At 43.8% G+C, this 26,066-nt stretch overlaps 1 protein-coding gene across 2 annotated transcripts in view; it reads left to right on the top strand.

The window, feature by feature from the left end:
* Positions 1 to 11,126: 11,126 nt before the first annotated feature.
* The window catches only part of CDKL2 (cyclin dependent kinase like 2), a 75,697-nt gene continuing 60,757 nt past the window's right edge, over positions 11,127 to 26,066 (top strand). The window contains exons 1-2 of one of the 2 annotated variants that reach the window (XM_075860699.1): positions 11,127 to 11,230; positions 19,626 to 19,821. In XM_075860699.1, coding sequence (XP_075716814.1) covers positions 19,654 to 19,821 — 168 coding nt within the window. In that variant the 5' untranslated portion in view covers positions 11,127 to 11,230; positions 19,626 to 19,653. Of the gene's footprint in view, positions 11,231 to 11,336; positions 11,699 to 19,625; positions 19,822 to 26,066 lie in introns of those variants that run through there. The other variant, XM_075860698.1, reaches the window with a different exon arrangement.

A 26,066-nucleotide genomic window follows, 5' to 3' on the forward strand; every position in this document is an offset into this window, starting at 1 on the left:
GTGCTATGTGTTCTTTGGAGTCCAGATATTGCTGGATTGGTTTTCGGGTGCCATGTCGCATTTGCAGAGACCCAGAGGTATCAAAGCTATGGAAACCCACCAGAAGTGACCCCATTTCGGAAACTACACCCCTCAAAGAATTGATTTATGGGAGTTGTGACCATTTAGACCCCACAGTTTTTTTCACAGAATTTAATTGAATTGGGCTGTGAATTTAAAAAAAAATTTTTTTCCCAATAAGATGTGGTTTTGCCTCAAAATTTCTTATTTTCACAAGGAATAAAATACCACATTTTGTTGCCCAATTTGTCCTGAGTGCGGCAATACCCCATTTGTGGTGATAAACTGCCGTTTGGGCCTATGGGAGGGCTCAGAAGAATAGGATAACCATTTGGCCTACTGTGGATTTTGATGTGCTAAGTCATGTATGCAGAAGCCCCTGAGGTACCAGTACAGTTGAAACCCCCAAGAAGTGACCCCCGTTTTAAAAACTGCACCCTTTAATGCATTTATCTAGAGGTGTAGTGAGCATTTTGACCCCATAGGTATTGTGTAAAAGATAATGCGCAGCAGATGGTGCAGAGTGAGATTTGCAATTTTCTATACATATATGCCATTTCAGTGTCCGATATATTGTGCCCAGCATGCGCAACCGGAGACATACACCCCATAAATTGTAATGTGGGTTCTCCCAGGTACGGCAATACCGATACGGCAATACCCTACATGTAGCTGTTAACAGCTGCCTGGGCCCAGAGGGGAAAGATGAGGGGGATAAGCTGTGCGGAGTGCATTAGGGTAAGTAAAACTGGGGTAGATGGAAAATCAAGGGTGGTATGATAAATTTGAAAACACTTTCATACAGAGCCCTGGTTTTTCGGGACACGTGTCACATTGGTATATTGTGTCCTTCCTTATCCCCCTCTTATAGCAGACTTTGCACCTCTTTTGACTTTTTCCCTTCTTGCCAGTTTGGGGAACTTCTCCTGGAAAGTGTTGCCCTGGTACGATGCGTGTGGCCTCGCTTCCAGAAGTACTGGGTGCCCCACCCCCTTCTTGGTCCCTAAAGATTAGGTTCTTGATAACCACAGGAAAGTTCCTGTCTGGCCTGTACATCGACGTAGCACGTACACACTGTACAATGCCATCTGTATGATGTGCACGGCCAGCTTCTTATACCACACTGCATGGCGCTGTAGGGCTTCAGGACTTGATCTGACAAGTCCACCCCTCCCATGTACCGATTGTAGTCCAGGACGCAGTCTGGTTTGGGGGATCTCTGTACTGGTACCTCGTACAGGTACATGGGTACTGGTGTGGCCATGTACTGTTGTCAATACAAGGACATCTCTCTTGTCTTGTACTTGACACACAATATGTTGCTGCTAGAATGTGCCCTGCTCTCACCCCTTCTGAGTGTTTGCCCAAGCAGTGTCTTAGGGAGGCCTATCAGATTTCTTCTAGCAGTGCCGCATGTCGCAGTACTTCTGGAGGCAAGGCACTTGAAGGGTGGGACGCTGGTATGAAAATTATACAGGTAGGGGTGGTAACCCTGGTCCAGCAGTGGGTGCACCAAATCCCACACAATTTTTGCATTACCTCCTAGTAAGGGGGTATTATGGGGGCTGAATACTGGTGTCCTTCCCTTCATATATCCTAAATTTGTAGGTATACCCTGATGCACTCTCGCACAGCTTATACATCTTCACGTCATACCTTGCCCTCTTACTCGGCAGGTACTGGCTAAATTGAAGACTCCCTTTAAAATGTACCAAGGACTCATCAATAGAAATTCAATTCTCGGCAGTGCATGCTTTGGAAATCCGGACACTGAAATGGTCTAATAGGGGTCTCCGTTTATACAAATGGTCAAACCTGGGGTCATCTCGGGGTGGGCACTGCTCATTATAATGTAAGAAGTGAAGTATTGCCTCATAACGCATCCTGGACACGGTCATGTGGTACATCGGGGTGTGGTATTTTTTTTTTTTAGGTTTCAGTTTTGAAGTGGCTTTGAGGGGCTTATATATTAGAAACGCCTATCAAACACCCCATTTTAGAAACTAGGCCCCTCAAAGTATTCAAAACAGCATTTAGAAAGTTTATTAACCCTTTAGGTGTTTCACGGGAATTTAAAGCAAAGTAGTGGTGACATTTACATATTTCATTTTAAAACAGAAGGTTTTACCAGAGAAACGCAACTTAATACGTATTGCCCAGATTCTCCAGTTTTGAGAAATATCCCACATGTGGCCCTAGTGTGGTAATGAACTGAAGCACCGGCCTCCGAAGCAAAGGACCACCTAGAGGATTATGAAGCCTCCTTTTTATTAGGTACCATGTCCGGTTTGAAGAGGTCTTGTGGTGCCAAAACAGTGGAAACCCCACAAAAGTGACCCTATTTTGGAAACTAGACTCCCTGAGGAATTCATTGTAGTTTTCATGGGGTGCATGCAGCTTTTTGATCAGTTTTTATTCTATTTTTAAGAGGCGTGGTGACTAAAAAACAGCAATTCTACTATTGTTTTGTATTCTATTTTTTTACAGCGTTCATCGCGCTCTATAAATGACACATTCACTTTATTCTGCGGGGCGATACGATTACGGCGATACCATATGTTTATAGGTTTTTTTTATGTCTTATGGCGTTTGCACAATAAAATACTTTTTATTAAAAATCATGTACTTTTTGTGTTGCCATATTCTAGGAGCCATAAAGTTGTTGTTTTTTTGTCATCAAGAAAGCCATGCGAGGACTTGTTTTTTGCGTAACGAACTGTAGTTTCGATCAGCACCATTTTTAGGTACATGCGACTTTTTGATCTCATTTTATTCCATTTTTTGGTAAGTAAAGTGACCAACAAATTGTGATTCTGGTATGGTTTATTATTATTTTCTTTTACGGCATGCAAAGTAAATAACGAAATACTTTTGTAGTTCAGGCCGTTACGGACACGGCGATACCAGTTATGTATAGTTTATTTGTTTATTTATTTATTTTTATTAATAATAAAGGACTGATAAGGGAAAAAGGGGGATTTTTACTTTTGTTACTTTTAAAACTTTTATTTTCTTATTTTTTCAAATTTTTTAAACTTTTTTTTAACTTCATTACTTTGTCCCACTAGGGGACTTGAGGGCAGGAGGCCCTGATCGCTATTCTAATACACTGCAATGCCTATAAACTTGTAGGGTCAATTAACACATAGTCGTTTGAAAGAACATGTATAAATTTTATTAAATATAACGATATAACAAAGTTAAAAGATGAATCATGCTGAGCATGAGATAAAACGTCTGTCAATTGCAGAGGACATGGGGTAATACAAGAGTAGCCATGAAATAGGTACATGTGTGAACTACAAGACAAAAAATCAATCAGATTGACCAGAAAGATAGATGACAGCGTGCAACAAGACAAGGGTAAGTTACTTTGCCAAAGATAACTGCACAAAACTGTTGTAACATCAGATAACTGCCATATACTGGACCTGATATATGCAAGTGCCGTTGGTAATGCTATAAAAGTTTATAGATGAGGTAGAACACAAAAACATAAGACATGTAACATACCCATGATAGCTCTCTGCAAGGAGAGAACGTCAGTCACTCTTGGGCGTCGGGACTGACGTTCTCTCCTTGCAGAGAGCTATCATGGGTATGTTACATGTCTTATGTTTTTGTGTTCTACCTCATCTATAAACTTTTATAGCATTACCAACGGCACTTGCATATATCAGGTCCAGTATATGGCAGTTATCTGATGTTACAACAGTTTTGTGCAGTTATCTTTGGCAAAGTAACTTACCCTTGTCTTGTTGAACGCTGTCATCTATCTTTCTGGTCAATCTGATTGATTTTTTGTCTTGTAGTTCACACATGTACCTATTTCATGGCTACTCTTGTATTACCCCATGTCCTCTGCAATTGACAGACGTTTTATCTCATGCTCAGCATGATTCATCTTTTAACTTTGTTATATCGTTATATTTAATAAAATTTATACATGTTCTTTCAAACGACTATGTGTTAATTGACCCTACAAGTTTATAGGCATTTCTATCAATTATTTAGGGCAATACACCAAGGTTACTTGGTTTCATTATAGGTCTAGTATAAGGTATAGTCACTTACACAGTATACAATTATACATATATACATTTTTTCCAGACCTTCCCTGCATGTACCAGTAGGTTTATGTTGTTCTAATACACTGCAGTACAGGACTAGTCAGGACCCACTAGGCTTCCGTAGATGGCATAGCCGGACGCCATTGTTAGATGTTCGGTAGCCATAGCCACCATCGCCGGCCGCTATCGTGTAGCGGGCCGACGATGGTAGCTTAACCCCTAAGACGCCGCAATCGCTATTGAACGCGGCTGCCAAGGGGTTAATCAGCGGGGACCCAGCGATTGGTCCCCGCTGAAGGAGCTGCGGCAACTGCTGTACGAGACAGCAGCTGTCACAGCTCCTGTATGTGACGGGAAGATGGCCGAAATGGCCGTTACTTGAAGTGGTAATAATTTTGAAGTGCTTTTATTTTTTCAAGCGATTCTGATATGGTTTTCTTGTGACACATTGGACTTTAAGTTAGTGGTAAAATTTGGTCGACACATTCAGTGTTTATTTATGAAAAACACCACAATTTTGAGAAAATTGCAAAAATTTGTGGTTTTTTTCATTTAAATGTATCTGCTTGTAAGACAGATAGTAATACCACACAAAATAGCTACTATTTCATATCTCCCATATGTCTACTTTATGTTTGCATTGTTTTTTGAACGTCCTTTTATTTTTCTAGGACGTTACAAGGTTTATATACTGTAAACCCTTATAAATCACACCATTTTAAAAACGGAACCCCTCAAAGTATTCAAAAGAGCATTTAGAAAGTTTCTTAACCCTTTAGGCGTTTCACAAGAATTAAAGCAAATTTAAGGTGAAATTTACAAATGTCATTTTTTTTTGTGCAGAAAATCAGTTTGAATCAGTTTTTTTTGTAACACAGAAGGTTTTACCAGAGAAATGCAACTCAATATTTATTGCCCAGATTCTACAGTTTTTAGAAATATCCCACATGTAGCCCTAGCATGCTACTGGACTGAAGACCTAAGAAGCAATGGAGCACCTAGTGAATATTGGGGCCTTATTTTTATTAGAATATATTTTAGGCACCATGTCGGGTTTGAAGAGGTCTTGTGGGGCCAAAACAAAGAAAACACCCCAAATAATACAACATTTGGCAGACTACACCCCTCAAGGAATTTATTAAGGGGTATACTGAGCATTTTGACCCCACAGGTATTTTGCTGAATTCAGTGTAATTAGGCTGTAAAAATGAAAATCAACGTTTTTTCTAATAAAATGTCGTTTTAGCTCAGATTTTTCCATTTTCACAATAGATAAAGGAGAAAAAGAACAGTAACATTTGTAAAGCAAACTCTTCTGAGTACGGAAATACCCAATATGTGGTAATAAACTGCTGTTTGGACCCACGGCAGGGCTCAGAAGGGAAGGAGTGCCATTTGGCTTTTGGAGCTCAAGTTTTGCTTGATAGTTTTTCAGGTGCCATGTTTCATTTGCAAAGCCAATGAGATACCAAAACAGTGGAAACCCCCCAAAAGTGACCCCATTTGGAAAACGACACCCCTCAAGGAATCTATCTAGGGGTATAGTAAGCATTTAGATCCCACAGGTCTTTTGCAGAATTTATTGGAATTAGGCCATGAAAATGAAAATCTACAATTTGTTCCACTAAATTGTAGAATGTCTTCATTTTTACAAGCAATAAAGGAGAAAAAGCAATCCAATATTTGTAAAGCAATTTCTCCCAATTACAGCAATACCCCACATGTGGTTATAAACTGCTGTTTGGACACACGGCAGGGCTCAGAAAGGCAGGAGCTCTATTGTGACCATTTGGAAGACAGACTTGGGATAAACTAACAATGTTCAGGAATGGATCAGAATGGCTGGGGCCTTCTTATAGACCAGGAAATCATGTGGCTTGATGATGATGATGATTTTCATGTGTGCGCGCTGGCCCTTTAAGAGCGGGCACGAGAGTGCACGCGCACACTACGGGACACAGCGGACCGGAGCGGAAGTGAGCACTGGCATCTCCTAAGAAGGAGATGGGAACCAGCGCTCACAGATCCATGGGGCTGCGGGCGTTGGGAGGTGAGTGAACCCGACAGCCCGCGGCCATGAATGGTACAGCCTGGACATGACAGGGCTCAGAAGTGAAGAGCACCATGTGCATTTGAGGTCTATTTTGGTGATTTTCACAGAATTGGCCCACAATTGCAGGGCCCTGAAGTCAAATAGCAAAACAAACCCCCATGTAGTGACCCCCATATTGGAAACGACACCCCTTAGGGCATTTTAAGGGGTTTAGTGAGCATTTTGACGCCACAGGTGATTCTACATTAGAGATTAGTGCCCAGCGGATGGTGCAAAGGGAGAATTACAATTTTTCACTGATATGCCATTTTAGTGCACTATACGTTATGCCCAGTTTGTGCCACTGAAGACAAATATCTCATAAACTGTTAAGCTAGTTCTCCCGGGTATGGCAATGCCATATAAGGGGACGTAAACTGGTGTTTGGGCAGAAGGGATGGAGCGACATTCGGCTTTTGGAGCGCAGATTTAGCTTGGCAGTTGTTCTGTTTTGGGTTTTACTGGTATTTCAGTTTATAATGTGGGCGCATATGTAATCTGTGCGGGGTACATCAGGGCATAATAAGAGGGTATAATAATGCGGTAAATAAATAATAACCCGCATATGTGTGGCCGGTGTCGCACTGATAAATGGTGCCCAATCTTATCCGCTTCTGGGCAAGGCCTAATAGGCTTCCATACGTGGCAGACCAGGAAGCCATTGTTGGCTTCCGGTTTCCATAGTAACGATCAGTTTTCGTGCGACCACATCGCAGCGATGCCGGTCTCCTGGAAACAACTAAGATGCCGCGATCGCTTTTGATCGCGGCATCTGAGGTGTTAATGGCAGGGAGCGGAGCTAGCTCCATTCCCTGCCGTTACAGCAGGATGTCAGCTGCAACGTACAGCTGACATCCTTCGGCTGATGGCGCAGGCTCAGCTTCAGAGCCCACCGCCATCTTTCATCTGCTTCCGGAAGCCACGCCTCTGGGCGGGGCCTTACAGGCCGCCGTACTTGGCAGACAGGGGGCCATTGTTAGGCCTCGTGTTGCCAATAGCCGATCGACTAGCATGGCTCTTTTAGCCGAGTAACCATGCTGCAATACTGTGATTGGTCAGTCACTACTGACTGACCAATCACAGCGATCGCTGGCGGCGTGGGCCGCGATTGTTCCCCCGACGAGCCACAGTAACTATCGGCTGTCTATGACAGCCGATGTCACTGTTCTGTCACCATGTGTTTTGACATGGGGACAGAAAAGCACCATGACGTAACTGTACTTCATGGTGCCTTAATGCATTTCAAGAGGCGTAACTTTTTTTTTTTTCGTCGATGTAGCCATATGTGGACTTGGTTTTTGCGGGACAAGGTGTAGTTTTCATTGGTAGTATTTTGGAGTACATGGGACTTATTGATTAACTTTTATTTTATATTTTATGGTGGGAATGGAAGAAAATAAGGAATTTTGCCATTGTTTTTTGGACGCCGTTCACCTGGCGGTTTAATGAATGCATTAACTTTATTGTTTAAGTCGTTACGATCGCGGTGATACCATATATGTATTACTTTATTTTTACACTTTTACTTATTGGTCAGTGTCATACACTTCTCTTTGCAACGCCCACTTGGTCAAGAGTAAAAAAACGCCCACTTGGGCATTAAGAACAAATTTGCATAACACTTAAAATGCTCATAAGGCCGGAATCACACAAGCGTGTGTGTTTTGCGCATGCAAAAAACGCGGTGTATTGCGTGCGCAAAAGGCACTTAACAGCTCCGTGTGTCAGCCCCGTATGATGCGCAGCTGCGTGATTTTCACGCAGCCGCCATCATTATGACACTCCGTTTGGATGTTTGTAAACATGTAAACGTGGTGCTTTTCTGTTTTCATTCATATTTTTACAGCTGTTGCGCGAATCACGCTCGTCCCACGGAAGTGCTTCCGTTTGGTGCGCGTGATTTTCACGTACCCATTGACTTCAATGGATGCGTGATGCTTGAAATACGCCCAAAGAACGGACATGTCGTGACTTTTTCGCAGCGGACTCACGCTGCGTAAAAATGACGCAACTGTCTGCACTGCCCCATAGACTAATATAGGTCCGTGCGACGAGCGTAAAAATAACGCGCGTTGCACGGACGTATATCCTGTTCGTCTGAATAAGCCCTAACTTTGTCAAAAATAAACGTTTGTTTTTGGGGTTTTTTAAAATAAAAAAAAAACATTACTTATCTACATTAAAGCACCTATTAGATTAGGTAGAAGATAGGGCAGTTATAAACTGGTGACAAAGCCTCTTTAACTGTTTTACTTTTTGTCCCACCAGGGGACTTGACCAAGTGATCTGCTGATCGCTTATATAATGCTTTGGTATTATTACCTGTCAGTGTAAAACTGACAGGCAATCTTTTAGGCTATGTCTCTGGCATGAGCTAATAGGCAAATGCTGAAGGCAGACCTGGGGGCCTTTGTTAGGCCCCTGGCTGCCATGGAAATCCAACGGCGCCCCACGATTTCTTTGCGGAGGCGCCGATGCGGTGACAGAGGGAGCTCCCTCCCTCTGTCAAACACATTAGATGCCGCTGACGCTTTTGAGCGCTCTTCTATTCCTGCCGCTGATCGCGTGTGTACACTGGCAGTACCCACCCGATCAGAGCAACGAATATATCCGTCACTATCCGGGAACTAACACCTGCTTGCGACGGATATGTCCGTCGCTCGTCGTTAAACAGAGAAATGTTTACTTAATAAAGCTGTGGCCACTTCCACTTTACCACACAAGGTGTCTTTGGTTTTATTTAAGGTAAAATAATTGGTCCATGGCAGGTTAGTTAAGTTGGTGAATGTCCTTGCAGTCATGTGAATTCACCCTAAAATAGTATAAACAAGCCTACAATATTTTGAAAAATTGGCGCTTGTAACATGTGCCATATAAATGAATTAATTACACTTTTTGGAGAGAACAAATCAGATAAATTTTCTACTTTTCATGACAAAAAAAAGGTGTAAAAGTTGCATGTATTGCAATGTATTTATCAAAATGAAACACCATTTATTCACGTAAGCAAAATTTCCTGTTATCATCTTAGCGTACCCTTTATCAGGGCCATATTTCTAGCTCATGCTGCCCTAGGCACTAAAACCACTTTAAACCAATAGAGCTAATTTATCAGTGCAGTGCACTAGCTTTTGTAACTACATTAAAAAAATTACGTTTGCCACTTTGGCAGGCAAAAACAAAAATTTTCTGGAATCTATCTGGAAAAAGAGGGAACCACCTTTGTGTTGCATATAGATGTACTAAACATTCTCCCCAACTTTTCATCCAAGTAGAGTGGCGGTGTGGTCAGGTGAGTGTTGGTGCTCAGTAGAGTGGGCTATTTTCCTCCAAAGTTGTGTTCTGCATTACCCCGCAAACCACATAATAGACAATAATCTACATATAATAGCATAACACTAAGTAATAATACATACAGTGACTGAATTATACTACTATACGAGAAACAAATAATACCATTATACAAGCACAACAGATTAACATCACATAGTGACTGATTCACAATACCACCTTATAGTGACTGAATAATAACAACATACACTTACAAATAACACCATATCATGAATAATGCTACCAAACAGTGACTAAATAATACCGACATACAGTCACTGATCATCACCACCATTTTTATGACCAAATATTACCACCATTTAGTGACTGAATAATAATATTATAACATTCACTGTCTGACAGGTGACGTCTTCTATGATTGCTTTCCTTTTCTTTTTCATCCAGCCCAGACCACCATAATGAGTTTTTTGTGATGCCTGCAGAGTTTGCTGCCAAAAAATATTTGGTACCTCATTTCTGCAGCCCATAATTTTTAAAACAAATACTTAACAGAGCCACACTGCTGCTACCACCAATACCGTGCTTGCAGGTGGCAAAATGGATGACTGCTTACTGGATGTCTCTGCTTCTGCCCGTATCCCCCACTGCTCATACAACTCTTGCACTTAAGCATGTGGAAGCTCCTGTCCCTCACCCTCTGATGTCATCACCCGTTATAGGGTAACAAATGCAGTCAAAATAGTGTACATCCTGGCACCAACAGTTTTAGATGCCCAGCAAGCCAACCATCATGCCACCTTTATATTTATATAAAAAAAATAGAACATTACAGTGCACAACAGCAGCACATCATAAATACAGTATGTATACAGTAGTCAGACTGAACAATCTTCCTCTTATAGCGCCACCTAGAGAAAATAAAAGAACACAAAACCGGAAACAGTACATGTTATCAGACAGTTCATAAAAGATACTGTACCATACTCAAGACATAAATATAACATTACCATTACTGGCCAAAAATACAAATAAGCCCCCTTTAAGAGTTGGGGTTTCTCCCTCACATATTACAACCCCACTGGTACTTTTTCTGCTGCATAAGCAAGATGCAATACTTCCATAGATGTCCTATTATTTGGCTTTCCCTATCTTCTAAACCATAGAATAGCGGACTGACACAAAATGTGGTGTTCCTTTAGGTAATTACTGTTTGTGGCTCATTTTGGAAGAACAATGTGGTCTTCAAATAAAAAAAGGTTGTCCGTTTCTAATCCGTACACTATACCTGTATGGACTCTATTTAAGAATACTATTACTACATATTTTTTTTTCATATATTGAGGATTCTCTTAACACCAGAGTCCAGAATACTGTGCGGCCCACCAGCATCCCCCTGAAGAGGTTACATGATGTCAAGCATGTCTGACACATATAGCCGCAGCAGGACTAAGAATTATATGGCAGCAGTAGAAATGGTAAAATAGATTTGACATATTCACCGACTAATTTGCATCTTACAGAGAAAAGAATTTGTAAAGATTTGCTCAAGTCTAGCCAGCAGGTGGCAAGGTACAATGTGCACTTCATCTCTCTTGGGAAGGATGTGTCTATTTAGGTATATGTGCATTGCAGACTGGGCGCAGCTTCAGCCTGGCATCTCGTCTCACCCCGGCATAGCACATGTCTGATGCTGCCTGACAAGCATGATCTAATAGAGGTATGCCGGTGTGTGGTGCCTGTATATACGTGAGTGCTATTAGTGAGACTGGCTATTCATGAATGCACTAGTGTTTCCTATGTGTATTCCCTGCAGGGGGCAGTTGCTAGGGTGACCGTCATTTCCCCAGCTACAGGCTGGTTACTATTGCTTCTATTGTATGCAGACTGGAGGTGACAAGCATAGAAGGCATCCAATACACTCTAAATTCTAACCACACATTACACACCCAACTCCGCTTCACATTGAGCTATATCAGCATTAACAACTGCTTCATCATTTCCATTGGGAACCATCACACTTTTGGTCATATACGTTCCATAGAGTGGTCTATTTCTCCTGACAGCTACACCGGATTAGTCGTATAGAATGCTGCAGTTCTGCAGTTGTAGTCGGTGCCAGAAATGGATTCTTCCTTTGTCTTGTGACTGTCAATGAAGAAGACTGATGCTTATTAACCAAAATTAGGTAGGTGGCATGAATGCGTAGAAAATAAAAGCCTTTTCAATTGCAATTTCATGCTTTATTACGACTCTATAGATAAAAGGATGTTTGTATCCGTCTGCCGTCATCTTTTCAGTTCTACTATTCCATCTCTGTGTAGAGGTTGGCATACAGATATCATTTGCTACCTAATCTTTATTGTGTGTTATTAATGCAGTCGGAATAGGAAGAATTGAGTTTTCATTTAAAAGTTGATAAATATCTAACCCAAGTCTTAGTGACATCACAACACATTGTATTGAAGAAATTGCTGCCTGATAGGAAACATTCCTTTGTCACTATAGGCAAGCTCCATGAACACATTCACTATAAACAACAGCAATTCTTCTTCTTGAAACAACATATTGTAAACTGAAACAATTTTTTATTTGTAATTTGGGTCTATTAAAGTGGTATTATTGCTCATGTCTAGTAAATTATGTCAGGGTTGTAAAGTAAATAGTTGACATATGGCTTGTGTTGTTTTTGAACATTGGGCGACATTTACTAAGAATTCTAGAACTATTGCACCAGAAAGGTAGAGTACATGGCATGTGCTAAATGTATTATGTGCTTCAGACACTTTTTGCACCTACCATGACAGTTTTCAAGTGTCTAGAGAAAAGGGTGTGCTTAAGAGGAGTTGTAAAATATATTACTGACCTTTACTATTTTTTGTTGCAAAATATAGTGTAAATCATGGCCTCATGAGGTGGCCTAAGGAAAAGTGACTGACATTTCTAGCAATTAGCATCAATCATGATAATCATTTATCATATTGCGTGCACCATTCTGCTAAATTTGGTGCAATTTGCAAATCTCCTAAAATGATTCATCTTACGACTATATTGATAAATCTCCTCCATAGGGAAGAAGGGAAACATTTTCAGACATTACGTTTGGGACTGTTTCCCTTCTTTCTTATGCTAAGCTCCATTCCCATTCTTGGGTGTTATCATGGAAAGAATACTGGATCTCCTGGAGTGTAAAAGTCTTATTTGGATATTGAATGGATTCTCAAGATAGACCATCAATGTTTAATGGGTGAGGATCCAACCTCCGGTACCCCCGCCGTATAAAGGGGCTGTGGTGCTCGCATCACCTCATTGTGCCATTGTGCTGATCGGGGCTCTTGATGGTCAGACTTCCACCGATCAAACATTGATGGCTTATCCTGAGAAGTTCATCAATGTTTAAATATCGGAGAACCCCTTTAATAAAACAATGTTTCTTTCGGTTGTAAATAATTTTTATTGAGTTTAACAAGGCATTGTAAAACTTAATCAGTGGCTGTTAAACACCCAGTAATAGAAGACAAAAAAAAAGGCCATTTGTAGCGTGAAATGAAAAGCGGGGTCTACCAAATCACTATCATGGGCTAAATGTGGGCCCAAAATATGATCATACAAGACTATGGTGAAATCAAATATGGTGACCATTTATAGTTAATTTATATATTTAAATATATGTAATTTATATTTCATTTAAAAGTTTTACACATGCGTTACTATTTGGATACAGATTTGTGACTATCATAAGCGGCCTTGCCAATTTGAATTCTTAACCTCTATCAAGGTAGCAAGTCTAAACTGTGGGCCTGGAATCATTGATGGCAGAAATCCCCTTCACCTCCCTAGTGTGGATTCCCCGCAAACACTAGGACCCCCACTCACATCTTTATCTCTCCTATTTTCCTCCTTATTGAAATTTTGGGATAAAACACTCTAGATTTCATAAACTATCCCTTTAATGCCTATGTTTTCTAATCCCCTGTTCCTAGTTTGCACATCCAGAACCACCTGGACACAATAACTAACTCCCAGCTTTGTCACGTAGTAAGTTATCACGACTCAAAACCTCTACAATAATTCTACGGCTCTTCCATGATAACTGGAGATGCTCTGTACACCTACGGACAGATTTAGTCTCCTATTAACAATCCCTGTGCTTCCTATTCCTCTACTTTTCCTCATTTTGTTTGAGGTTCTGTTTGCTCAGAGTAAAGAACCACAGCATTTAATATCCCTTCTGTACGGGTTGTTGCAGGGGTTCAGATTCCCCCTTCTATGTTGTTGACAAGAAAAGGGAACTGGAAAAGAAATGCCGAACATCTGACTGGGATAAAAACTTTCAAACATTAAGTCGCTGGTACAAAACGTTAGTGAAATTACATTGATACTTAGGTGTCTGACCTTTGTTGGAGGTATGAAATAGGTTCAATACTACATGTTTGGTGGAGCTATCCAGACCTGATGCTCAAATGAGACAAAATTATTTGTCTCTATAAACGTTTTTGCTTTACCTCTATATAAAATTGAGTTTGACCATGAAACGGTTCACACACGCTTCACACGGCTCTCTCTCCTTCTCCTCCTCACATTGTGAAGTGCATGTGAGGAGGATGAGGGTATTTTTTTGCTCCCTGTAGAAGCGGAATCCCCAATCCCCGGCCAAAGCTTCGGCAACGCTGTGGCCGGGGATTGGGGATTCCGCTTCAGGAGAAGTCTCTGACTTCACTGTAAATATATGGACACAGTGACGTCAGGTACTTCTGAAGCGGAATCCCCGACCCTGTGGCCGGTGTTTCCGCTCCAGAAGTCCCTTACTTCACTGTCCATATATGGACACAGTGACGACAGGCACTTCTGAAGCGGAATCCCCGACCCTGTGGCTGGTGTTTCCGCTCCAGGGAAGTCCCTGACTTCACTGTCCATATATGGACATTGAAGTCAGTGACATCTCCTGGAACGGAGGTGGGGGGGTTATGTAAAAGGTCCCAGTGTAGAACTACCTACAGGGGGCTGTGTGGCTTAACCTACAAAGGGCTGTGTGGCATTACCTACAGGGGGCTGTGTGGCATTACCTACAGGGGGCTGTATGGCATTACCCACAGGGGCTGTGTGGCACTACCTACAGGGGCTGTGTGGCATTACTTGCCGGGGGCTGTGTGGCATTACCTACAGGGGGCTGTGTGGCACTACTTACAGGGGGGCTGTGTGACACTACCTACAAGGGGGGGCTGTGTGGCACTACCTACAGGGGGCTGTGGCAGTATCTACAGAGGGCAGTGTGTGGCATTATCTACAGAGGGATGTGTGTGGCAAAAAAATGTACAAATGAAATTCAACCGATTTTAAAACAGACAGGGGAAAAAATGGATGCAAAACGGGTCAAAATTGTACGTTAAAAATGGCAATACGGCCCGGAACAGAATCGGAATGGATGCAAAACGGCCGGGAAAAATCGTCCAAAATGGCAGGGAAAAACGGTCGACACTCGGCCCCTGGCGTGTGAATAGAGCCTAAGCCCTTATTCACACGACAGGGTTTCCCGGCCGTGTGATGGTCGTTCATAAAATGGCCATCACATGGCTGCAGTAGGAACAATAGACCCCTAATGGGGCTATTCACACATGGACACAGTGACGTCACTCACTTCTGAAGTGGAATCCCCGACCCTGTGGCCGGGGATTCCGCTCCAGGAGAAGTCAGTGACTACACTGTCCATATATGGACATTGAAGTCAGTGACTTCTCCTGGAAGAGGGTGCAACCTACAGGGGGCTGTGTGGTATTACCTACAGGGGACTGGGTTGCATTACATACAGGGGGCTGGGTGGCATTACCTGCAGGGGGCTGGGTGGCATTACCTGCAGGGGGCTTGGTGGCATTACATACAGGGCAGTGGCGTAACTACCGCTATAGCAGCCGTAGCGGCACGGGCCCCCCCCCCCATGGCCGGAGGCTCTGCTTGCAGCTGCTATGGCTGCTACAGTGCGACCCCACTGAAGTCCGAGGTTTGTCATGGAGAACTTCGGGGGACTTTCGGTCCCCCATTCTCCTTATCGCTGGGCGTCCCAGCGATCACACATGTATCCCCTATCCTGTGGGGATAGGGGATGCATCTCTTTTGTAGGACAAACTATGGGCCGTTTTTTTTTTGTGGGGGGCTATATGGCGTTATCTACAGGGGGGACTGTATGGCGTTATCTACAGGGGAGGGGGTTCTGTATGTTGTTATCTACAGGTGGGTCTGTATGGCGTTATCTACAGGGGGGGTTCTGTATGGTGTTATCTACAGGGGGGACTCTGTATGGCGGTATCTACAGGGGGTCTGTATGCCATTATCTTCAGGGGGGTGTCTGTATGGTGTTATCTGCAGGGGGGTCTGTATGGTGTTATCTACAGGGGGGTCTGTATGGCGTTATCTACAGGGGGGGTCTGTATGGCGTTATCTACAGGGGGTCTGTATGGCGTTATCTACAGGGGGACTCTGTATGGCGTTATCTACAGGGGGCTGTATGGTGTTATCTACAGGGGGTCTGTATGCCATTATCTTCAGGGGGGTGTCTGTATGGTGTTATCTGCAGGGGGGTCTGTATGGTGTTATCTACAGGGGGCTGTATGGCGTTATCTACAGGGGAGGCTGTATGGCGTTATCTACAGGGGGCTGTATGGCGTTATCTACAGGGGGCTTTATGGCGTTATCTACAGGGGGGATTTGGGGCTGTAAGACATTATCTACAGGGGGGCTGGAAGGCGTTATCTACAGGGGGTTGTGTATGGCGCTATCTACAGGGGGCTGTATGGTGCTATCTATAGGGGGGCGCTGTGTGGTGGAAGCTATAGAGAGGCACTATCTACAAGGGGAGGGTTGTGTGATACCCAGCGGAGGGGGGTCCCAGTCAAAAGTTTGCTATGGGGCCCAGTCTTTCCTAGTTACGCCCCTGATACAGGAGGCTGGGTGGCATTACCTGCAGAGGGCTGGGTGGCATTACCTGCAGGGGCGGGGTGGCATTACCTGCAGGGGGCTGGGTGGCATTACCTGCAGGGGGCTGGGTGGCATTACCTACAGGGGGCTGGGTGGCATTACCTACCAGGGGAGCTGTGGCATTATCTACAGAGGGCTATGTGTGACATTATCTACAGAGGGAAGTGTGTGGCAACAAATTTAAATTCAATTCATCCGATTTTAAAACCGACGGGGGAAAAAACGGATGCAAAACGGGTCAAAATCGGGCATTAAAAACGGCAACACGGCCCGGAACAGAATCGGAACGGATGCAAAACGGCCGGAAAAAACGACCCAAAACTGACGTTTTTATCGGCCGACACTCAGACCCTGTCGTGTGAATAAGGCTTTAGTCTCTATACAGTAAGCCCTTATTCACACGACAGGGTTTTCCCGGCCGGGTGACGGCCGTTCATAAATCGGCCGTCACCCGGCTGCAGTAGGAACAATAGACCCCTAATGGGGCTATTCACATGACCGATTTTTTGACGGCCCGGGAAACCTGGCAGTCAAAAAATGGGACATGCCCTATTTTCGGCCGTTTACCCGGCCGCCCATCTCCCATAGAAGTCTATGGGGCCGGGTAATACACGGCCATCACCGGAATGTGTCCCGAGCGATGGCCGTGTATTTAGTCGCTCGCGCACTCTCTCCTCCTCCTCCTCACAGTGCAGAGTGCATGTGAGGAGGAGGAGGGTCTTTTTTTTCTCCCTGTAGGAGTCGGAATCCCCAATCCCCGGCTGGGGATTGGGGATTCCGCTACAGGAGAAGTGAGTGACTACACTGTCCATATATGGACACAGCGACGCCACTCGCTTCTGAAGCGCAATCCCCGACTCTATGGCCGGGGATTCCGCTACAGGAGAAGTGAGTGACTACACTGTCCATATATGGAAACAGCGACGTCACTCACTTCTGAAACGGAATCCCCGACTCTATGGCCGGGGATTCCGCTACAGGAGAAGTGTGTGACTACACTGTCCATATATAAACACAGCGATGTCACTCACTTCTGAAGCGGAATCCCCGACTCTATGGCCGGGGATTCCGCTACAGGAGAAGTCAGTGACTAAACTGTCCATATATGGACATTGAAGTCAGTGACTTCTCCTGGAAGGGGATGGGTGCAACCTACAGGGGGCTGTGTGGCATTACCTACAGGGGACTTGGTGGCATCACCTACAGGGGACTTGGTGGCATTACCTACAGGGGGGCAGGGTGGCATTACCTACAGGGGGCAGGTGGCATTACCTACAGGGGACTTGGTGGCATTACCTACAGGGAGCTGGGTGACATTACCTACAGGGGGCAGGGTGGCATTACCTACAGGGGGCAGGGTGGCATTACCTACAGGGGGCTGGGTGGCATTACCTACAGGGGGCTGGGTGGCATTACCTACAGGGGGCTGGGTGGCATTACCTGCAGGGGGCTCGGTGGCATTACCGGTAGGGGGCTGGGTGGCATTACCTGCAGAAGGCTGGGTGGCATTACCTGCAGGGGGCTTGGTGGCATTACCTGCAGGGGGCTGGTGGCATTACCTGCAGGGGGCTGGGTGGCATTACCTACATGGGGCTGGGTGGCATTACCTACAGGGGGCTGGGTGGCATTACCTGCAGGGGGCTGGGTGGCATTACCTGTAGGGGGCTGGATGGCATTACCTGCAGGGGGCTGGGTGGCATTACCTACAGGGGGCTTGGTGGCATTACCTGCAGGGGGCTGGGTGGCATTACCTGCAGGGGCTGGGTGGCATTACCTGCAGGGGGCTGGGTGGTATTACCAACAGGGGGCTGGGTGGCATTACCTACAGGGGGCTGTGTGGCATTATCTACAGAGAGCTGTGTGTGGCAACAAATTTAAATGAAATTCATCCGATTTTAAAACGGACAGGGAAAAAAACGGATGCAAAACGGGTCAAAATCGGCCGTTAAAAACTGCAACACGGCCCAGAACGGAATCGGAACGGATGCAAAACGGATGCAAACCGGCCGGGAAAAACGGCTGATTTTATCGGCCGACACTCGGACCCTGTCGTGTGAATGAGGCGTAAGATTGTTTTGTTGTGTCTACTTATATCCCAGTCCAGTATAGGGTGATGGGGAGGGTAAGGCGGGATTCACACGACCGGGTCGTTCCCGAGCCCGAGTGTCGGCCGGTAAAATCGGCCATTTTGCCCGGCCGGTTTGCATTAAGTTTTGCATCCGTGCCGGGCCGGGCAGATCCGGACAGTGACATCAGCGGCAACTCCTGAAGGGGAATCCCCATGTGTTCGTGTGAATAGCCCCATTAGGGGTCTATTATTCCTAATGCAGCCGGGTGCCGGCCGATTTATGAACGGGAAACCCTGCCGTGTGAATGAGGCCTAAAGGATAAAAAAAACTAAAAAAAACTGGGGGAAAAATTTGTATTATGTATAATGTAATTGTTTTGGAATAATTAATAATAATAATAATAATAATAATAATAATAAAAAAAAAAAGGTTTACTAGATGTAGAGTATTGACAATTTCAATTATTTCACTACCTTTTCTTAAAAAAAAATACAAAATCCACCTTTTTATTCAGAAATATTTTATTTATATACTTAGATAATTCTCATGTTACCCCATGTTTTCATTCTAGTACCTATATTAAACCTTGCAAAAGATATGCCTGTGATAGTGAAAAATTTTGTTGCGCTGCCTCTAAATATGATTCATTATAATATTGTCCATGCACATAATACATTCCATAGTAGAGGCCTGCTGGTTCTCATTATATTTTACTGATGTCAATAGGGATAGAGTTTTGATAATGCAATGTGATAAAACAAATCAATAAAAAAAAGTGCATCACGTTTGCTCAATGGACTAAAAACACAGTAATCAGAGAATCGTAGATATTATAGGTTTTCATATTACATTATAAACTACAAGTTGATGATAGAGTATATTACATCAGGGTAATAAACATTATAGACTGTAAGTATGTCACATAAATTGTAAGAGTCTTCATTAGAACTGAGGCTACCCGCAGCAGTGATAGATTTATATACACGCATTGTAAGCCGTTCACACAATAGATCTTGTTTTGTTGACATATAATACGATCACATAGAATCATGTAGTGACAATTGTATCTTGCAGCCACTTCTATAAATTCCGCACTGTCCCGATGGAGAAGTATGAAAATCTTGGTCTGGTGGGAGAAGGCAGCTATGGCATGGTGATGAAGTGTCGACACAAGGAAAGTGGTAGAATAGTGGCCATCAAAAAGTTCCTGGAAAGTGAAGATGACAAAATGGTTAAGAAAATAGCAATGAGAGAAATCAAATTACTTAAGGTAAGATTCTTCCTCCGTATTTCCATATTTTTCATTCATTGTTTGAGCTGGTGGTTACAATACAGTATCAGAGCTTTAATTTGTCACAGTGTTCTGTAAAATCATGGTAGCTTTTAGGAGAATTGTATGTTAATCAAACTAGTGTGTATTCAAATGAGCTGAGAAAGCTCCCACTGTGTTTACGCCAAACATATCTATAGGGTCCTGTAAAAGGGTTTAGTTGTTTAATGGAGTTCACTGGCTAGTGTCACCCACTATTACTACCTCCTTTTATTAGGGTAACTAGGGTTATGCCTAGCTTTTCCTTTGAATTATGCTTATCTATTTGCCTTGCTACTAAGTGCGTGTGTGCGGTGATTCACGACACGTGTATAGTAAATGAAGTTTTATTACCTACACAACTCACCAAATACACAAATATATATTCACGGAATAGCATCAGTATACCTCAATACACATAATAACTATTAATATGCATTATGTGCACTGACACTACACGTGGCACAGTACTAGTACAATATATTACAATACTATCCTAATACCCACCCAGGGACCTAAACATACATATAGAATACAGTACACTCCCGCTTGCTTCTATGTCCCACCCACACCTGACTCTAACTGTCCCTATTACTAATGGGTTAACTTTTGTACAGTTGGGGTAAATAGAGAGGTTTGTCCAGAGGAAATGGAGGGTTAAATACCAGGAGAAAAGTGTAGGCTAGGAGAGGTGAAAGGTTAAACCAATGTGCAGGCTAGGGGAGGTAAAGGGTTAAACAATAGGGATATGCAGGTAACTACCAGGGGACCAAGAGGCTAGGTAAAGGGTTAAATCAGTGGAATATGCAGGTAAAAACCAGGGGACCAGGAGAGGAGGTAAAGGGTTACCAGGGGAATGTGCTTGTTGTATAGGGGGAGAGAAGTAGGTTAATGCTCATTGCATAGGAGAATGAGAGAGAGTTAAAGGGTTATTCCCATCTACAAAAATCTAGCTATTAAGCTCATCCATCTAAAGATATACATTTTTGTAATTACCTTGCTTTATCCCAGCGTTTTCTGGATATTTTTTCTTCAAGTCGCTGTGTTTGGAGCTCGTTGTCTAGGGATCCGGCCACCACTATTTACCTTTAGCAGTGGCAGCGCTTGCGCAATGATATTCTCTCCGTCCTTAGGAGAGGTTGTCATTTCTATCATGAACGCGCATATCGCCGCATATCGCCGCATATCGGCGCATGCGCATTAGATGCCGGGCTGGCCACCAGTCATGAGGAGAAATCAGCCGTCCGCTGCATGTAACGTGTGTGTGTGTATGTGTGTGTGTGTGTGTGTGTGTGTGTGTGTGTGTGTGTGTGTGTATATATGTGTGTATATGTGTGAAGGGTTCCGTGGTGTTGCAATTCACAGTGTGTTCGTCTCAACCAGGCTTACCCTGCCTGGTTGAGACGAACATTCTCCTGATGCTGCTAGAACTACATTTGCTAGCAACGTCTGGAGCGCGCACACTGCAGAGCGGCTTGATTGATATCGAGCCGCTCACGCCCCTTTTTATAAAAGATAACCAGCACTAGCTGAGTTATCAAGTTTAAAAAAAAGGGAGTTAGGGAATGATTTTTTGAAAAATGTTAACAGCAAATGATTTTGAATTGAATTTAAGCTTACAATGTCCCCCAAAATTTTTTTTACTCAACTTCGGAATAACCCTTTAAATGGAGCTGCTGCACGCGGATACTTAGTGTCCGTTGGTGAAGTGGTGACTTGGTGGAGGGAGCAGGCAAAGAGAGCGCAAACGCATCGGCGCTGGGCTATTAAAGCCCAGGTGGTGTTCTCGCTCCTGAGCCAGGTGCAGGCACAATAGTGCTGCTCGCACCTGGCTCACATGGGTCGGCGCGGTGATATGACGTCACCGGCCAACTCATGAGCGCGTGGGGAGGGGAGGTAGGGGACGTCCTGTGATGCAGGAATGCATCACAGGACGTGTCCTTAATCATGGCTCCAGCCACCCGCAGAGTAGGGAGATTCTCCTGTCTTCCTTTAGTAAACAAGGTAAGACAATGTCTAATTGTCTTGTCTTGTTTTGCCTGGAGCAATTTCCCATGGCCAGGGCTTTGATTCTACAGCCATGGCTCATGAGACATTGGAAGACAGAGAGAGAGAGACAGAGAGAGACAGAGGGAGAGAGAGACAGAGAGAGAGAGATAGAGAGAGAGAGAGAGAGAGAGATATGCAGATGCCACGGACTTGCTGCGGACTTCACCCATTGTAATGCAAATGGTGAAATCTGCCGCAAGATTGTGGCAAATCCGCATGAAAATATGCTTGTAACACATGCTGATTTTGCCACGTAATTGCCGCGGCCAAATCCGCTGCGGAGAAGTATGACACGTTTTATCACGGTGTATACAGTACTATGCAGCACAAAGGCTATTAAATGGATTATATCACTCAGCGATATTAACCCCTGGAAGTATGCTGCTGATAAACTGAGCTTTTTCACTAATCATTTATCCCATGAAAGAAATTCACTTATATTAAGAAATGGCATGCCACATAACAGGAGTGCACTAATGTTACTTGTTATGCAGACTTTTATCTGTAAGTAAAACATTTTTCTTTTGTAATAGGCAGCCCATTTTCACATGCCCTATTGTAAAATGTATAGCTAATATAGGGACTCTTGATACTGGAAAACAGCAGGGTACCCACTTAAATCAGTGGGAACTTTTTATGCATTTGCATTGCAGCAGATGGCAGAAGCCCCCTGCAGTGAGACACTCAATAATTATATGAGATGGGGTTGATAAGTGGTAAGGGTATAATTACATGGAGTGCTTTTTGTGCGTCTTTTTGCCATAATTTTCATAGTAATTATTTGTTAAACAAAATACAGGAAAAACTACATAAAGTGTCTAATGTAAATATACCCTAAAGCCTTGAGGACACGGCCTCAGTATGGCACCCATAGAGATCCATGAGGCCTTACTAGCATATTCCATCTGATGGTATATATATTAAGCTATTCTCCAGTACACGCATTGTTTCTAGGGGAGAATAGCCTTGTACATATGGAAGTCTGTTTGCCGCCGTACAGCCTGCTATACAGACTCTTACGGTTTAAGGCCTCATTTACACGAGCGTATTATACGCGCGTGCGACGCGCGTGCTTTTCACGCGTGTCGTACGCACCTATAATAGTCTATGGGGCTGTTTAGACGATGCGTGAATTTTGCGCTGCGTGAGTGCGTTGCGTAAAACTCACGACATGTTCTATATTCTTGCGTTTTTCACGCAACACGCACCCATTGACTTCAATGGGTGCGTGAAAACAACGCATGCCACACTGACGGTCCTGCGTTGCATGCGCGAAAATCACGCAAGAGCTGTCAAACTCCTGAATGTAAACAGAAAAGCACCACGTGCTTTTCTGGTTACAAACATCCAAACGGAGTGTCAAATTCGAGATGAGCGCACCGAACTTCACCGGGTTCGGCCAAACTCGTTTTGACCGAAACCGGTAAAAAATGTTCGGGTACGCGACGTCAGGAGACAGTCACTGTCCACGGTGCTGAAAGCGTTAAACTGGTTCAGCACCATGGACAGTGACTTCCGCTCCGAAAATCCATGAACCTGTAAAAAAAAAAAAAAGTTCTGACTTACCGATAACTCCGGTCCGACCTCCCGGGATGACAGTTAAGTCCAAGTGACAGCTGCAGCCAATCACAGGCCAAGCACAGGCTGCAGCCAATCACAGGCTGCAGCGGTCTCATGGACTGCGGCGTCATCCTGGGAGGTGGGGCCGGATGACAAGAGTGGGACGCGTCACCAAGGCAACGGCCGGGAGCCCGGACTGGGGGAAGCAGGAAGTTCTTGGTAAGTATGAAAGTCTTTTTTTATTCACAGGTTGGTGTATATTGTGTTCGGCATTCACTGTCGAGGGTGCTGAAAGAGTTACTGCCGATCAGTTAGCTCTTTCAGCACCTTGGACAGTGACGGGCGTCGACTAGCCTCATCTCTATGATGGCGGCTGCGCGAAAATCACGCAGCCGCGCATCATACACGGATGACACACGGAGCTGCCAAGTGCCTTTTGCGCGCGCAAAACGCAGCGTTTTTTGCGCGCGCAAAACGCACACGCTCGTGTAAATGAGGCCTAAATGTGTGTATACGTTTCTCTACATCTCTTTAACCCCTTCCCTCTTTAGCCACTTTTGACCTTCCTGACAGAGCCTCAATTTTCAAATCTGACATATTTCACTTTATGTGGTAATAACGTCGGAATGCTCTTACCTATCCAAGCGATTCTGAGACTGTTTTCTCGTGACACATTGGACTTTATATGGTTGTGTTCAGATGGCACTGGTTTCTTTGGGTGCTCGAGGTAGGGTCCCAACCCGGGTATAGGTTAAGAATTTGTACTCGGCACACCTTGCTTGTGTTACAAAAATATATTTTTATTTTTATTATGGATGCCAGAGGCAGTGAAAATCAAAACAATCCTTTTTCTTCAATAAGATATAGCTTTAGCGCAAAATTTTTCGTTAGCTCAACAAATTAAGGAAAAAAAAGAACGCAACATTTGTAAAGCAATTTCTCTAGAGTACGGCATACCCCATATGTGGTCATAAATTGCTGTTTGGGCACACGGCAGGGCTCAGAAGGGAAGGAGCGCCAATTGGAGTGCACATTTTGCTGGATTGGTTTCTGGGCGCCTGTGGGAACAAAACAGTGGAAGCCCCCTAGAAGTGACCCCATTTTGGAAACTACACTCCTCAATGCATTAACCTAGTGGTGTAGTGAGAATGTTAACCCTGCAGGTGTTTTGTAGAAATTAGTGTGCGCTTGATGTTGCAGAGTGAAAATGGGATATTTTTCCATAGATAAGCCAATATGTGGTGCCCAGCTTGTGCCACCATAATAAGACAGCTCCCTACTTATTATGCAGTGTTTCCCGGTTTTAGAAACACCCTACATGTGGCCCTAATCTTTTGCCTGGACATTCGACCAGGCTCAGGAGTGAAAGCGGACCATGCAAAATTGAGGCCTAATTTGGCGATTTACAAAGTATTGGGTCACAATTGCAGAGGCTCAGATGTGAAATAATAAAAAGAAACCCCTGAGAAGTGACCCCATTTGGAAACTGCACCCCTCAAGGCATTTATTAAGGGGTGTAGTGAGCATTTTCACTCCACAGGTTTTTCCCATAAATGAATGCGCTGCGGATGGTGCAAATTAAAAATTGATATTTTTCCCTAGATATGCCATTTCAGTGGCAAATATGTCATGCCCAGCTTATGCCACTGGAGACACACACCCCAAAAATTGTTAAAAGGGTTCAACCAGGTATGACGATGCCATGTGGAAGGAAACTGCTGTTTGGGCACACTGTAGGGCTCAGATGGGAGAGAGCGCCTTTTGGCCTTTGGAGAGCGGATTTTGCTTGGTAGTAGATTTGTTTGAGTATTACTGGAGTTTCCATTTACAATGTTGGGGTACATGTAAGCCGGGCAGAGTAAATCAGGGGCATAGTCAGGTGGTATAATAACGGGGTAAAAAAACAATAAAATAATCCATAGATGTGTGTTACGCTGTGACACAATCCTTTCTGCACAGGCCGGTGTCGCACTGATATATGGCATCCTTTCTTATACCCCTTTTGGTTCACACTCCGCACCTTTGCAGTTTGGGGAATTTTGCTGGGAAAGTGTTGTCCTGGTATAATACGGGCACCGTCGCTTCCAGCAGATATGTTTGGGCCCTCCCCTTCCTGGTTCCCTAATTTTAGTTCCTTGATAAATCGCCTCTTGAAACAGAAGAAATGTTCCCCTCGGGCCGGCACAGCTGCATATTTTTTATTTCCTGACTTATTGGAGCCTTAACTAATTTTATTTTTTCATAGACGTAGTGGTATGAGGCCTGTTTTTTTGCGGGACGAGCTGTAGCGATTATTGGTACCATTTTTGGGAATATGCGACTTTTTGATCACCTTCTATCTTATTTTTTGGGAGGCCAGGTAAACGCAATTCTGGCATAGTTTTATTTAGGTTTTTTTATACAGCGTTCACCGTGCGTTATAAATTACATGTTAACTTTATTCTGCGGGTCAGTAAGATTCCGGCGATGCCTAATTTATAGAACTTTTTTATGTTTTACAACTTTTTGCACACTAAAATTACTTTTGTAAAAAGAATGTATTTTTTCTGTCGCCAAGTTGTGAGAACCATAACTTTTTAATTTTTTCTGTCGATTGA

Source organism: Rhinoderma darwinii, chromosome 1 (genome assembly GCF_050947455.1).
Source record: "Rhinoderma darwinii isolate aRhiDar2 chromosome 1, aRhiDar2.hap1, whole genome shotgun sequence".
Taxonomy (NCBI): domain Eukaryota; kingdom Metazoa; phylum Chordata; class Amphibia; order Anura; family Rhinodermatidae; genus Rhinoderma; species Rhinoderma darwinii.